The sequence below is a fragment of the Diabrotica virgifera genome, chromosome 6 (assembly GCF_917563875.1).
Source record: "Diabrotica virgifera virgifera chromosome 6, PGI_DIABVI_V3a".
NCBI lineage: Eukaryota > Metazoa > Arthropoda > Insecta > Coleoptera > Chrysomelidae > Diabrotica > Diabrotica virgifera.
The window spans coordinates 31,312,044-31,329,804 of NC_065448.1; the positions used below are offsets into that span (position 1 = coordinate 31,312,044).

The following is a 17,761-nucleotide window of genomic DNA, read 5'->3' on the forward strand; positions in this document are numbered from 1 at the left end:
ACTTAACACCTCGGCATTGGTGATTAAATGCACCCATGCCATTTTCATAATATTCTTCGATATACCCAGAGGGCAAAAGCTTCTATTCTTCTGTATTGTCCAAGATTTTTTACCGTAGTACATTACATAACACCTTGTAATGCAACATACTTGTTTTATGGCCACGAATGTGATTTGAGCTTCTTAATGTTTATGTTATTTTCGTGAGAACTGTCAACATTGTCTTTAAAAATAGTCAAAACGGCAACAGGTGTATGTTTTCAAAAACTGATAGTGTTAAAAGTATTTATTAAAATCAGCTAAGTACTTTCGGCATAGCAAATGCCATCATCAGAGCTTCGTCTTATAGGTATAAAATCCTCATAGAAGATCAATTGTTGACAAACAACATATTAAATTTAAAAATCGATACGGGGTATGCCTCTGATCTTGGGTAAAAACACTTACAAATATTAAAAAAAAATGGAATAAATCCTTTGTAAAAGGTATAAAATTTATTAAAATCCCTAAAGGGCTACATCAGAACAAAACGTTTTCGATTTTATTACAAAATCATCATCAGTGTAAGACAGTCTGGATGCTAGCTGAGCCACCAAAGAAATATAGGGGTAATAACCCTTCAAATATAAAATGTATGCTTTACAGATGCATATTTACTTAAAATGCCTTTTGCCCATCACAAGGCATTTTAAGTAAATATGCATCTGTAAAGCATACATTTTATATTTGAAGGGTTATTACCCCTATATTTCTTTGGTGGCTCAGCTAGCATCCAGACTGTCTTACACTGATGATGATTTTGTAATAAAATCGAAAACGTTTTGTTCTGATGTAGCCCTTTAGGGATTTTAATAAATTTTATACCTTTTACAAAGGATTTATTCCAATTTTTGTGATTGATGGTATACAGCCAACTACAGGAAAACTTTTCTTTCCTTGTGGATTTTACAAATATTAAATATCACATCGATGTGATTATAGACTATAGACAATATGGCTACCACATTGTACAACCTAACAACGGAGAATACAGAAATAAAACAGCTGGAAATATACGAAGGTAAGTAAATCAGAGGAACAGACAAGTACAATTATTTAGATTTCATAATATCAAACAAAGGAACAACGGAAGAACATATAAAATTAGACTAGGACAAACAAAAGTTTGCATACGAAAACTGAACCCGATACTGTGGTAAGAAAATCAGCATAAAAACAAAAGAAGAATATATAATACCATGAAAAGAAGTATCCGCATTTAAGGGTGTAAAAATTGGACAATAAATAAGAAAACCAAAAACAAAATAAGAACAACAGAGATGGAGTTCCTAAGGAGAAGTTGCAGAGTAACACGACGATTAGGATAAATAAATAACAGAGATTAAGAGAAGCATGTGAGTGAACTCAGATATAATAGACTACATCAAACAGAAGAGATTAACCTGGTACGGACATGTCAGAAGAGCAGATCGAAATCGTTGGATAAATATAATAACGGAGTGGAGCTCGATAGGAAGAAGGAAGAAAGACAGACCCCGAGGATCCTTCATAGATGGAGTGGACGAAGCAATGGAGAGAAGAAATCTACACAGGAAGGGGACTGGCAAAACAGAAAGAACTGTAGAGAACGGTTGAGTGAAGGAATACAGTGAAAACTGTGGCAATCCTTAGTATATTTATATCTTCTTATATAGCTATACCGTTTTAAATATTTTTCTCTCATTTTCTACCGCTGAAAGCCCATACATACGTTAAATTATTACCGATTCTGTATATTAAATTGATGGGGGTTATTATGCATCACTGTCGAACTCTATATTTTGATTCTATGTTTTTCAAAAGAGCGTAAATTACATAAGTGTGTAAATTTATGAAATTAATAAGCTGTAAAGGTAAATTAAAAGTAAAAGATGATTGCGATTTGGTTTCAGAATAGGGCTTTCACTATGTGCTTATCTATGAACAATAGACCATAGAGCACATCTATGACCAATAGTCCACAGAGCACATCTATGAACCATAAGTCAAAAAAGTCGAAAACTTAAAATTCGAATTAGGAGCATTTTAAGATGTATATTTAAAGCAGAACAGAGCGATGAAATAATAATTATATTAATGTTTATTTTTATATACTTTTATGGGTACAAAGGAACTAGTTCGCTAAAGATTATTATCACGGTGAACGACAAGTCGTGAATGCAATTATAGATTCCGTTGTCGATTAATTCATCACTCTGTTCTGCTTTATATTTACATCTTAAAAAGCGCAGAGGATAAAAATACGAATTTTTAGTTCCCCACTTTTTGGACTTATGGTTCATATCTACATGGTGCTAGTTAGTACCTTTTTATAATTATTTTAATAATTACACCCAAAGATAACAGATATTTGTTTCCAGTTCAGTGCTTTTACGGAGGTGCTCTGACGAGATTTATGAAATCGAAATGCGCATAGCACATTGTGGAGCTCTACTGAAACCAAATCTCAATTATCTTTTACTTTTAGTTTATATTTCGCTAAAGATTATTATCACGGTGAACGACAAATCGTGAATGCAATTATAGATTCCGTTGTCGATTAATTCATCACTCTGTTCTGCTTTATATTTACATCTTAAAAAGCGCAGAGGATAAAAATACGAATTTTTAGTTCCCCACTTTTTGGACTTATGGTTCATATCTACATGGTGCTAGTTAGTACCTTTTTATAATTATTTTAATAATTACACCCAAAGATAACAGATATTTGTTTCCAGTTCAGTGCTTTTACGGAGGTGCTCTGACGAGATTTATGAAATCGAAATGCGCATAGCACATTGTGGAGCTCTACTGAAACCAAATCTCAATTATCTTTTACTTTTAGTTTATATTTCGCTAAAGATTATTATCACGGTGAACGACAAATCGTGAATGCAATTATAGATTCCGTTGTCGATTAATTCATCATTCTGTTCTGCTTTATATTTACATCTTAAAAAGCGCAGAGAATAAAAATACGAATTTTTAGTTCCCCACTTTTTGGACTTATGGTTCATATCTACATGGTGCTAGTTAGTACCTTTTTATAATTATTTTAGTAATTACACCCAAAGATAACAGATATTTGTTTCCAGTTCAGTGCTTTTACGGAGGTGCTCTGACGAGATTTATGAAATCGAAATGCGCATAGCACATTGTGGAGCTCTACTGAAACCAAATCTCAATTATCTTTTACTTTTAGTTTATATTTCGCTAAAGATTATTATCACGGTGAACGACAAATCGTGAATGCAATTATATATTCCTTTGTCTATTAATTCATCACTCTGTTCTGCTTTATATTTACATCTTAAAAAGTGCAGAGAATAATAATCCGAATTTTCATTGGCGACTTTTTTTACTTATAGTAATAGTCTAAGATCCAAGTATAGGTCGATCTACACCCATCTGCTTTGCGGATCAAACATTTTTTTTATTAAATTTCATACATAGACAAATATTTCTAGCATGGGTTGCCTATCAAAATCGTGTTATAAGTCATAGCTATCCTTAAGGAGGGGGGGGGCGTAGAGGTTGAAATCAATGGGTGCGTTCGGACGACCACAGCGGCTGGACAGCTGAGCCAGCAGTAGCTGTCAGACGTCACCGCTGGAAGCCAGCCGCTGAGAGATTTACTAAGCTTTCCCTATCACGGCTGGATTCAACCACTCAGCCGATTTCTGCTGACCGCCAGCCGCTATGGTCGTCCGAACGCACCCAATATTTCAGGCACATTTTTTTTTAAAGTATGGTAGAATTATTTTATTTTTGAATTAACTATGCTTATTGAGTACAATTCATAGATTATTCAAGAAAAATATTGAAAAATAAGAAAACTGTGGCAAATTTTTGAAGACACCTCAAAATATAATGAATTTTGCGGTGGACATCAGAAGTCATCATTGGATCATGGTAAACGAAAAATTCAAAAAGATTTTATTGGCTTATGAGTTTTTCGAGGTAACGCTGTCGAGGTTTTTTAGTTTTATCGAGTTTTTACTTTTTGATATCACTCGGAAGTGAAAACAACGAACTTTTTTGCAAAAAAAGAGTGAAAATCAACATATTTTTTATTGTTAAACAAAAAATAAGCATAAAACAAAAAATATCTCGACAGCGTTACCTCAATCAATGTCTGAAGAAAATGTAATCAAAATTCCAGGTGGGTCGGTCAAGTAGTTTTTGAGTTACAATTTCTACAGACTTTGAAAAAATCAGTTTTGAGGAAAAAGCGTTTAAAGTATAGTCAACTTTTATTGTCAATTTCATTTTTGTCTGTCAAATCGTAAAATGATACACACCGAAATATCTTTTTGAATGGCGGAGTAATTTACAAAAAAAATGAGAACAGCTGTTGACCGTTGTTCACTACGTTCAAGCGTGCTGGCGCGAACCTGCTGCAAAGCAAGTCGAAGGTAGCGATATTCAACACTATCTCTCTAGCTCCCTACCTTCGCTTTGCAGCAAGTTCCCGCCAGCGTTCTTGAGCGAAGTGAGAAACGGTCTCATTTTCTTTTGTAAATTAGTCCGCGATTCAAAAACATATTCCCGTGTGCATCACTTTACGATTTGACAGACAAAATGAAATTGAAAATAAAAGTTGACAATACTTTAAACGCGTTTTTCTCAAAACAGCTTTTTTCAAAGGCTGTAGATATTGTAACTCAAAAACTACTTGACCAACCCACAACCCACCTGCAATTTTGTATATGTTTTCTGTAGACATTCGAGGAGACGCTGTCGAGATATTTTTTGTTTTATGCTTACTTTTTGTTTAACAATAGCAACTATGTTGCTTTTCACCATTTTTTGTAAAAAAATTCGTTGTTTTGATTTCCGAGTGATATCAAAAATCAAAATTCGATAAAACTAACAAAACTCGACAGCGTTACCTCGAAAAAGGGGCCGTTCAAGTATTACGTAGCGCAGGTTGGGGTAACAAATCTTCAAAAATTGCGTTACGCACCCATTAGAGTGCGTTACGTAGGGGGGAGGGGGGTATAAAGTCTTTTTGAATTTTTCGTTTACCATGATCCAATGATGACTTCTGATGTCCACCGCAATTCATTATGTTTTGGGGTTAGTTCAAAAATTTGCCACCGTTTGCTTATTTTTCAATATGTTTCCTTGAATATTCTATAAATTGTACTGAATATGCCTATTTAATTTAAAAATAAAATAATTCCACCATACTTTCAAAAAAATGTGCTTGAAATATTGATTTCAACCCCTACGGCCACCCATTAAGGATAGGTATGGGTATGACACACACGATTTTGATAGGCAACCCATGCTAGAAATATTTATCAATAGAGAGCGGAATATATGCAAAGTGCATATAGATGCATATATTGCATATTTTCAGACAACAAACACAACATTGCATATTTAAGCTAAACACGATTTATTTTGCATATTTTAAAAATAAATTATATAAAAGTTTAAAATTTTCCTCTCTTAGTTGGAATTTTATAACTTCGATATGAACGAGCTCGTTATTTATCTATCTATCGCTCATTATTATCTATCTGGACTTTCCCATTACTACCTGAATTTAACAATTATGGGTGTTCCCAGAAAAATATTATTTTATTAGCGTAGCAAGTCGTAGGCACCTACCTGCTTTTAAGGGTCTAATATTTATTTTGTCAGTTTCCGGCCAACATTTGTTTAAAGTAAACGTTGTATCGTATTTAGTGTTTTTGAAGTAATAGGTATATATTAAATTTAAATATGTCTACCATTCAAAAAAGTGCTGGGATAAAGTGTTTTCCCGAGTTAACGCTAAGTGGAGACAAAGTATTTTGCAAGGCCTGTTCCAAAATCGTAAGTTACATTCATTTTCACATTTAATTTTTTACCAGATCTAATAAAGTCATTAGAACAAAGGAATTTACAATTAAGTGATTCGGTTAATCTTGTTAACACTTTTTCTGCTCATTGTCAAAAAATTCCCGGAAATACAGGGATTACAATTAGAAATAAATTAAAAAATGTTTTAGAAAAAAATGAGGGCTTCGATTGTTTGAGGAAAGTTGTACGTATTTTTGAAGGCAACTTTTCTGAAGATCTTACGACTTGGCAAATTAGTTTACTGCCTAAATTAAAATATTGTCCTATAACATCAGTAGATGTAGAACGAACTTTTTCTGTGTCCAAACACGTTTTTAGTGATAGAAGGCAAAAGTTGCTAGTTGAAAATTTTGAAAAATATTTGATTATAAATTCATACTATAATTTATATTCTTAATTTAATTATAATATCAGTTTTTGTGTGTCATTTCATGTGTTTTTATGTGAAAAATAACTATGTATTAAGCATAAATGTAGGTTGAATTTTTTAAACATAAATCTTTATATTTAATATATTGTTTTATTTTTGAGTATTTTTAATATGCATTTGCATATTTAGACAAATTTAGAAAAAATACCTGCATATTTGTAGTAAAAGTAATGCATATATATGCGCATATTTTGGTAATGTTGTGTTGCATATATTCCGCTCTCTATTTATCAATGTTTGAATAACAAAAATGTTTCATCCGGAAAGCAGATGGGTGCAGATCGACCTATATTCGGACCTTGGACTATTTATATTTTCATCTTAAAAAGTGCAGATGATAATAATCCGAATTTTTAGTTACCAGCTTTCTTTACTTATAATAAGCTTTAATATATTTTTTTTTCAGATTAACTCATATCTCTCCTCGTCACTACGGGGACTTCATAGACTTCCTAACCAAAGCTCGGGACACGTTCGTGTTAGCTCACGACGGGCATGCGCAATTCACTCAACTTATAGAAAATATGAAAGTAGCGTACAAAGGAAAGAAAAAACTCATGTTTCTCGTCAAAGAGAGATTCGGCTGATACTCGATTAAGAAATGGTATGAGTAGGATATATTTGCGAGCTATAGAGCTTATTGAAATACGACCAGGAAAAATGATAATACTTTAAGATTGTCCTGGTTTTTTGGGGTCTTAGAGATACTACTGAAATTGTAATGTTAAGAATATTTATTCAATAGGGGTTCATTTTTTTATAAAAAAAAAATAGGTAGACTTTTTGATATTATGTTTTTAGTTTCTTATTCAAGTGTATTTTAAACTAAAAACACATCATTTTGAGAGGAAGCTTTTTATGCGTAATTTTGGTTGCAATAATCAAGTTATTCAACATGTTGTATGATAATCCACTAATAGCCAAGAACTAAATTTTATCATTATAGTGAAAATCTTCTAAAGAATCGGGTGAATCGAACCTAGTGTGAGTTGGATTCAGTTCAGTGTAGACAGAGTAGATCCTAACGCAGTTCCCCTTTTCGGGATCTTACTCCTGATGCATCCATAATCCATGGTACCCTGCCCACTAATTAAAACCACTATCAGTGGTACGTCTTTTCACACTGTTCTCTCGCGCGCGCAACTACCCTTTTTTTCTCTTTGCTTTTTATATTACTTATGTTTACCCCTGTTGTCTCTCTCTTTCTAAAATTCTAAAATCTCTTTTGTTTTAACAAAATCGACGTGCCCAGATAAATCGCGCACGACCCCCTGCCCATATACTTCTTGCTTATTTCCAACAATGAGATACTTTCATATGAAATCCAGTTTACAATTTTTTTAAATTCAAAATATATGTGTTAGAACAGTAAATTTTTGAAATGAGTTACGTTTGTTTTTAAATTAAATTATAGAGTGATCATAAGAAAGATATGGGTGGTAACATATTATGAAAAATACATGAAACATTCCGATTGTCAACGTATAAAAAATAAATCTAACCGTCACGCAATCTCAACGTATGCGTCAAATGAAAGTCCTCAGTTAAAGGAGAATTTTTCGTGTAATGTTTATACCAAACCCTTCTTTCAGTGTGTCATTAATTTTGACGTCATGTAGGATTTTAAGAATGTCGCGAATCATTGCATGCCATTTTAGTTAAATCTGAGAGTTGTCAGAATATTTATATTTATATAAATATTAATATTTATACAATAATTTTTCAAAATATTAATATTTAAAATATTTTAATGAAATAATAAAGAAATATAAATTAAAATTTCACTATACAATGTCCGAATATACCCATGACATAAAATATTAATATTTACGTCATTGAAAAATACCAATCTTGAATTCCAATTATCATTTTACCCGTTGACATTGTGAAATTACTGTCCCAATCAATTACTTTTGTGTCAAATTATCTTTATTCGCATCGTTGATTGGTTATCTATTTAGAGTATTGTAATGGCCAACCAATTATACATTTATATGTTGTTTTAACATGCAAATACCCCTCAACGAATACATAATTTCCTAACTTCTGTAGGTACGTTTTTTTCTTTCACTTCCAACTTAATGCGTTAGAGAGAATTCGATAATCTATGATGCACTAAAAGAAGGGTTTGGTATGAACTATATCATCTAATTTTGGCAGTGAAAGGTTTTAGTAACAGATAAAAGGCCATTTCTATTAATTTGTTATTGAATAATTTCATAATAAAGGAATTCTTTTAAAAACAATATTAGCTAGCGTTCTTCTAAAAAAGGTTTAAATGTCAATTTTGAACTGGTCCAAATATCTTCCTTCAATTTTTGATAGAGTAACATATGAAATAATCAACTTTTATAATGAAAATAATTGTTAAAACATAAAAAAGTTTAGCAATTAAAAGCAAGTGATTATTTCAAATGATATTTCAACTAGCAAAAATCAAGAATTTATCCCCCAACTTAAAAAATGACTTTTAACTAAAAAGAACAATTTAAGCCGAGTTGCCTACGATTTTAGCTAAAATAATGCTTATTGTGTAATTGGATAATAAATAGTAAATCAATATAAATACATATATACGTCTTATATGAATTTTTTAGGTAAGAAATCTTAGTGGTTTCATTCGATTATAATCATTCTTTTTTGGCGAATGGATTTAGTGTCCGCAGTCATATAAACCCAAACAAACAACAGCAATCATTCTTTTAATGAACAGCATCAAATTCTCCATATTCAAAATAAAAGCCCTAAGCTATCTTTAAAACCTACGGAAATTAATAAATTAAAAAATACAGATATAATTCTGAATGACCAACTTGAGACAAACAGCTCCCCACGCCTCAACCTATTCTTTCTAAGAGTAGAGATCTTTAACTGTAGACGCATTATAAAAAACCTAACACTCGAGAAAGGCACTTTGGCACATCTCTTTGTAGAAACAGCTGTAGTGACTTTATTTTTTAATAAATTTTGTGGAAATGTTCAAACCAAAAGTTTTCATGTTTTATCGTTAGATATTGTGATGAATATTTCATTCATAGACATTCTGACCAATAGAAAGCTACATGAATAAATATTACAGCCAGAATTTATTTCGATAATTTCCCGTAAGTATTACGTCAGATTGCCAGATGACAAATAATGTTTTACAACTTTATTCATGAAATGATCTTACCGAATTACATTCAAGCTCTTAAAAATTATCGATTTGTATTGCCCTCGTGTCACTTTGACATAATTTCACTCCCCTTCGGGTCGTGAAATTAAAACTGTCAAAGTGTCACTCAGGCAACAAAACGATAATTTTAGAGCTCTCGTGCAATTACTACTGAAAATATCTTCGGCTTTAGTGGATTACATACATATTTTAAACAATCATAACCGGGCCTCAGTGGTTGATATACTTGTATTTTTTTCATATGGTACATAGTTAAAGTACATAATTGAAACCATTGATTTAAAATTGACAAGTTATGCCACTTTTAAAATACGTCTGTTAAATGTCAAATGTCAAAATTATGACTTTTGAAATTATGAGATTACATAATTTGCAAGAATTAATATAAGATTATGTAATAAAAAAGTAAAATGATTTTTTTAACTATGGAATTAGATGTTAATTCATTGAATTTAGTGAAAAAAAGTTTGAGCGATGAAGATAAGTTTAATTTTATTCAATCAACATAACAAAACACATAATTAGGAAATCGTTCTCAAAATACAAAACATTAATAAATTAAACACATTTTATTTTTGTTGCTTGGTAAAAAAATTCTTCTAATAATTTAATTTTATCTGACTCATTCATATTGACAATTCGGACATATATTATACATTTTAAAGTAGATGACTTTAAAATGATATTGCCAATATTTATTAGTTGCGTTCCTGGGATCACTTTATTGGAAGATAGTTCATTTGATTTATGAACTCAACTTTGATTTAAGAATATCCGTCAGAAAAGTCGTCATTTGATTTGTTTTTAAAAAGACAACCACATGCAATGGTGGCAGTAAAATTCTCCTGTTAGTGATCCCATAGAAAATCATGAGCACAAAACCAGGAAAAAAAAAGAATGTGTGTGTACTTTGTACGCACGTAAGAAGTTATTCTTCTATTATATAATTTTAACGAAGTAAATATACTTAACAGATTATTTGTATTCTATTTAAATATTAAACTAACTTTCTTATATACCACTTTCAAAAATTTTTTATTAAAACAACCAAAAATAAAAAAAATGATCGTCCAGGATTGGAACTCGGGACCTTTCGATCTCTGACCGAACGCTCAACAATTAGACCACCGAGTCTCCTGTTATTGACACGTAAGTTTCGGATATAATTACACAACACGGTGACAAATAGATTAAGTGGTATCGTGACAAAAATGTTATACCTACATATTTTATTATCTTACTACAGAAGAAGAGAAATTCAATGACAAAAATTATAATAAATAATACATTTACTAAAACCACTAATATATTTTTTTACTGACTTATTTGCGCTGATACAGATACTATCTTGAAAGTTTAGAAACGAACTACATGCTGTCTGTGTGCGCATGCGCGCAGATTTATGAAAAATTTTACTCTCAATCGCGCCTAAAGAAGAATAACTTCAAAAACTCATGATACTATCCCATATCGAGAACGCATCATCTACATTATCTCCACCTTATATAAGGGAATCAGTAAATCCTTATACGATAAAGCATTAGAGAAAAAAAAACATTTGCCGTCATCTGTTTTAATAAAAATGATCATGCTTTTTCGTTTATAACTAAGGAATTTTCAAGAATAGGCCAGAAGGGAACACAACAACTTATAACGGGATCCTATAATCTTCACAGGAAATAATACGAGAAAAACAACAATACCATACATAAAAGAATTATAGGAAAAACTTAAAATATTAGGAGATACAAATAGGATAAAGATAACAAACTCATTGAGATTAATTTTATCTAAAACTAAACCTAATAATGAACAAGAAAGAACAAAGAATTGTATTTATAAAATACCTTGTGAATGGGAACATTTTTATTGAGATGAAACTTCGAGATCATTTTAGAATAAGTGAACATCAATCTTATATTAAGAATACAGAATTTGATAGATCTCAAATATGTAAACATGCATGGGAAAATGAACCTAGAGTTCAGTGGAAATATTCAAGTAGGTATATTCCTGACAAGAACACATGGCAAAAAGAGAAAAATCAAAGAAGCGGCTCTAATTATGTTAAATGAAACCAATTGCCAACATGGGCAGACTACTTTCGATCTCTATTTGCTAGAGGCGACGATAATGAACCACCAACACCTGAAGATACGACAATCGAAGAAATAAGGCTACGGCTCCACGGGCGAGAAATTGACGCTAGCAGTAGCCGTAAAACGAACTTAAGGTTCCGCGGAACGGAATAGGAATAGCCGAACTGTACCGACTACAGGACTTGTGCGTAGTCGGTTCAGTTCGGCTACTCCTATTCCGTTCCGCGGAACCTTAAGTTTGTTTTACGGCTACTGCTAGCGTCAATTTCTCGCACGTGGAGCCGTAGCCTAAATAAGGAGGGAGAGGTAAAGGAAACATTAAGAAAATTAAAAAAAAATCTCCAGGTCAGAATATCAAGGACAGAATATCAAACGAACTCCTAAACTATGGAGAACAAGATCTGACTAAACAACTATTAAAACTAATACAAAAAAATATATACACCGTTATTAGGCGTCAACGTCCTTCCGGTAGGGATCTATGGAGGAGTATCACCAAGCCGCAAGCCATAGGCCGATCAGACACCTAGCTTATTCGAAACCAAGCCGTATATTCTATATAGAATTTTATACTACGACGTTGGCCTTTTTATTTTTCAATGTGTGGGCCGGGAATCGAACCTGGATCGAAAATCCACTAGAGTTGCCGATCGAGCGCCCCAGCCCACTAAGCCATCTGACTGACAAAAAATAATAGATACAATAAATAATAGAATACCACAAAAATGGATATCAAGCATCCTAATACCTCTCTTCAAAAAAGGAGACAAATCGGACCCGGAGAATTACAGAGGAATTAACTTATTAAACACAACATTAAAATTAACAACCAAAGTGATAACAAACAAACTGAATGGAATAACATTAGAAGAAGAACCAGAAGGTTTTAAGTCGGGAAGATCCTTAGAATATAAAATAAACAGGAAGGAGTCTGTCATATATCATATATCAAAAACACCTTAAATTTCTAGCCAAATCGGCCATCTTGAACGTCTGTGGATGACTCATAAGTTTTTGTCAACGAGGTAGAAGGTGTTTGTGTATTGGATCAGCTGTGTGCATAGGCGTACCATCTGGTAAAGCTTCTGTATATGCAATCAATTAACTGAAGTTATTAGTGTAATAAAATGTTATTTAACTGACTTTTCAACAAAATATTATATTAATACGTATTTTCTCTTGATCTATAGCTGTTTGTTTAACATCAAAGATGTAATAAAATCGTTAAGAATTTATTTTCTTCCCTCTTTCAAAGGTACGTCACTGGAGATAGAAAGCAAATCTGACAGCTGATCGCCATTTGCAACCTCCTTCCTGGCTTGAAGTCATTTCGCATTGTACTCCTTCCTGGTTTATTTTATATTCTAAAGGAAGATCATGCACCGACGCTATATTTATAATAAGGCAAGTTCAAGAGAAATCGTTGGAACACAACAAACCGGCATATTTATGTTTCGTGGACCTTAAGAAAGCATTTAACAAAGTCAAATTAAAGAACGTTTTCCATTTGTTATACACAAGAGAGGTACCTCTAGGAATAATTAAAACGGTCGAAAACATCTACCAGAACAACACAATAAAAGTAAAGGTAAAAGATGAACTAAGTGACCCAATTGAAGCTGGCAATGGCATAAGACAGGGGGATTCCCTGTCTTATGCTCATGTCATGCTCATGTCAAACACTCGTCAGACGAAAAATGACATAAGCAGCATGACCTGACACAGAGAGGATAAAAAGATTGCTCGAAATAGCGGAGATGAACACCCTTCCAAAAATCGATGTCAAGACACTATGGAACAGAGCTAGAAGTACAGATAGGTACAGAAGTACAGAGATGCAATCTGGAGAACATTAATAACTGGGTTAGAAACAGAAGAGCAGAATGGAATGACAACAAATAGAGTGGTAAGGACGGCGAGAGACGGTTCCTCAATAGATAGGAAGACTATCTGTGGTAAGACCACGAAAACGATGGAATGACAACTTAATGGAGGCACATTGAAAAAACAGACAGTCAGGTCTATTGGCTCCGTGCGTCTCCCCTCTATTTACAGAAATTTACAGTCACGTGACACGCTGTCAGTTTTGTAAGGACGTTTTAGTATTGACTCTTGGGATTATTTTGTTAAACTTTTGGAGTCAAAAACGTAAATAATATTATTATATCATGTGTATATTGCCACATCCTTTGTATATATAGAAAAAGTTAACCTCACTTATTCTTTGATCTAATTTTTTTGGGAACGAGGAAAATAAAAGTATTTCACATCACTAGTTTTCCATGTATTTTTACAGTGAACAACACAACAAATAACGTGATATGGCATTTTTTGTTAAAATGTCCCATTTAAACATACAATAAAGCGTCCTTACAAAGATTCCAGCAACCGCCACCATGAGCAGGTCGATCGATTTTGCTTTGACACTTTGTTAATGCTCGGAGCGAATACGAAAAGATGAAGGAAAAACCTCCTCGGCAGAATGCAGTAGGATGTGGTAACTCATATTAAAAGTGGAAATCAATACAAAGAAAATACCACGATTAGTACGTCAATAACATATCGAGGGTAGATCATGTATGTTTAAAATAACATACATATAAAATCAGAGCTTGGTGTTAGTTTTGAGAGTAAACTAAATGTAAAACTAAAAATTAACCATGTCGGGATATTATCATGAGTTTTTTCCTCGTGATTTACTATGGGATCGCTAACAGGAGAATTTTTACTGTCATCATTGCATGTTGTCTTTTTAACCCTTTCACTGCGCATGACACGAATCTGTGACATATGCACATTCTCACTTGCATTGCCAGTAGAGCTTCTGGGCATGTATTCCAGCAAAATGTAGAAGTGAAAGGGTTAAAGAAAAGTCACATTTGGCTTTTTTGGATTTTTTTGGTAGAACAAAGATATTGTGGATTTTTATAAAATCTTATATTAATTAACCGACGCGAGGTCGAATATATATTAGCTCATGCTTAAATAACGCTCGCTTTTCTGCTAAATACCAGACAATACAAGAGATTTTTATTTTTTTATTGTATTTATTTTAACCATTAACACAAACTTATTTTTTCGTCTTTTTGAATGCAATTCTTAAATAAGAACGAGAGATTGATAGCCATTATGTAAATTTTGTAATTATTAGGTTAAGTCTTGATATCTATATATACATAGAAAAGGAGAGAGAATGAGAAAGAGAGTTTTTTTGAGAATTGTATTAGATCTCATAGTTGTCCTTGTCGACAATTTAATTTAGTATTATTTTTTTTGTATTTTTAATAATTAACTATCGTAGAAGTACAACATAACCTTCAAATGAACGTACTAGTTTTGACGTGTTTTATGAAAACTGCGAAAATGTTGTTTTGTTTTAGAAATTATTTTTAATTCTTAGTTTGTCAAATAAGCCTCTTTGTTTTTAATATTTTTTATCTATTGTTGATTACTGAGCAAATTGTGGCACAGGGCAGATTAAGATGGGTTAGTTAATTTTTTAGAAATTTTTATTACACTACAATACTTGATATGCAATATTTTATTGAATTAGAGATATAATCGTGAGAACAATGAAAAATATGCTTATGAATTTTTACATAGGCATAACCTACATGCCCATTACATTACAGCATTCTAATGGCAGGCTAAGCTACAACTGACAAACGGATTTGCCGCCCAAGGATCAAAAATACTATTGGCCTTTGCGGATGACGTGGACACAATTACACAATCCACCAGAGATGCAAAAGAAGTTTTCACCTTATTCGAGAACGGAGCCAAGGAGGTTGGTCTTAATACTACATTGAAGTCATCAAAGAATTCAATCACCTGGGAGCGATCAAAACATCTGAAAATAAATATGAAAAGGACGTGGCAGCCAGGATCATTGCAGGAAACAGGGCATATTACTCATTAATGGCCGTACTTAAATCAAAAATACTCTCAAGACCAGCAAAAGTAAGAGTATATAAGACAATAATTCGTCCCACAATAACGTATGGAAGCGAGACGTGGACTCTAAACCAGCGGGAAATGACAAAATTACTGATACTTGAAAGAAAGATACTGCGGACTATCTATGGGCTAGCAGAGAAGAGACAACAGGACAATGGAGTAGGAAAACTTTTTTGAAAAACTTTATTGAAAGAATAACAACACTAAAATGAACATTGGAATCTTACATTAAAAATAGCAAACATTTTTCCAAATACCCCTATTTGTAGTATAAATATGTATTTTCTTTTTTTTCCAAAATAAAGTATATCAAGTATTGTATTAAAAGAGCAATGGTACCATTGCTAACTAATATTTTTTATATAAAATGAGGTTATGTTTTAGTTTCTTCGATGGTGTTTATGTTGGCTCAGTTACGTCTTTTTACAACCAAAGATTGTTAATTGTATAGTATTTATGTACATATATACTTACCAGGGAATACAAATGTCCCTTTATAGTCCAGGTTGTTGGTGAAAAAACGTGTTGTAATTCAGGAGTTTTTGAAACCTATCAGGCGTTGTAAGGAATTGACGTTGTAAAATTCTACTAAAATGTAACACCTAATTTTGGGTGCCTATTTATTTATAGCATTTTTAAGCTGCAAAAATTTGCAGTTTTTAGATATTTTTAGTTCTACAGCTTAGGATATTCATTTTAGAAAAAAGGAAATTAAAAACCTACAGTTTGAGCTATAGCAAGTTTAATTTCGTTAATTTGTTACTGCAAAACAGCTAGCGAAAAATCCAAAATATCCGTTTTTTGCAAATGCATTATTTATTGTAAAAATGCAGCTGTAGATGATAATGGCGAATTTTGACTCCTTTTTACCAAACCCGAATAAGTGATTGAAATAGTTATTTATGTACCACGTCAGTAAAGTGACTCTTTATCGAACGAGTCTGATATTCCGAGAAGAGCGAGCGAGGCGAGTAACATACGAGTTCGATAAGGAGTCTTTACTGGCGTGATGCATAACAATTTTTATCGCCAACGTATATTTTTTAAAGGACTCCGCACAAACCTTATGGAAAATAGGTCCCAGTGAATTTCGTTCATACTTTGGGAAAATACTCTTTGAAGCATCCTGATAAAAAGTTCTCATGGGCACAACTCAATCGTATGAAGGATTTTCAAGATATAGAGGTCCAAACTCGGAAAATTATAAGATTTACGGGGTATTTCAATTCTGTGAGTTACTGGTTATTTGGCAACATGTAGAAGTTTGGATCAAGGAAAAGTACTAGTAGTCTAGGATTTTTTCCTGGCTATCCAATGGCGACCTTTACTTTGACCTTGACCTTCAACGAACGTCATCTTCTAGAGATTCGAGGGTTTTAGGTATTAAATTGATATAAGCAGATTGCTCATGGGTTTTTGGGATCGCAAAACACGAATATGCCATCAGAATTGCCCTCAGGATGGATGACGTGGTGTCCAGGGCCACTGCAAGGGACGTCATCTTCTAGAGTTTCGATGGTTCTCGGCATTTAATTGATGAAAATGAATTACTAGAGGGTTTTTTGAGGTCGATAAACACGAATATGCCACCAGAACCGACTCCCGGAGCACCTGGTTTCAAAGGTCAATGAAAGAGGCTCCTGGAGTTTTGAGGGTCTTTGGTACTACATTGATGCAAATGGATTAATTATAGGTTTCTGGGGTTGATGAACACGAATACGTGATCACATTTTGCCTTAGGCACAATGTGATTCGTGGATCGGATCTGATAGTGCATGCATGTTCAGCAACCCCAAAAACCTAGGAGTAATCCATTTGATTCCTCCGAAACTCCAGAAGATAACCTGTCTTAGGCACCAGGTGCTCCTGTGTCTGTGCTGATCACGTATTCGTGTTCAGCAACCGAAAAAGCCTATAACTAATCCGTTTGCATTAATGTAGTACCAAAGACCCTCGAAACTCCAGGAGCCCCTTTCATTGACCTTGGAACTCAGGTGCACCGGGAGTCGTTTCTGGTGGCATATTCGTGTATAGCGACCTCAAAAACTCTCCAGTAATTCATTTGCATCAATTAAATGCCGAAAACCATCAAAACTCTAGAAGATGACGTCCCTTGCAGAGGCCCTGGCCACCACGTCATCCGGAGGGCAATTCTGATGGCATATTCGTATTTAGCGATCCCAAAAACCCACGAGTAATCTGTTTATATCAATTGAATGCCGAAAACCC

At 33.2% G+C, this 17,761-nt stretch overlaps 1 protein-coding gene across 1 annotated transcript in view; it reads left to right on the top strand.

Annotated features, from left to right (window-relative positions):
• Positions 1 to 13,054, top strand: part of LOC114330376 (zinc finger SWIM domain-containing protein 5-like) — a 576,978-nt gene extending 563,924 nt beyond the window's left edge. Inside the window, exon 16 of the mRNA XM_028279716.2 lies at positions 6,708 to 13,054. Within this exon, the coding sequence (XP_028135517.1) occupies positions 6,708 to 6,888 (181 nt within the window). The 3' untranslated portion in view covers positions 6,889 to 13,054. The remainder of the gene's footprint in view (positions 1 to 6,707) is intronic.
• Positions 13,055 to 17,761: the final 4,707 nt, after the last annotated feature.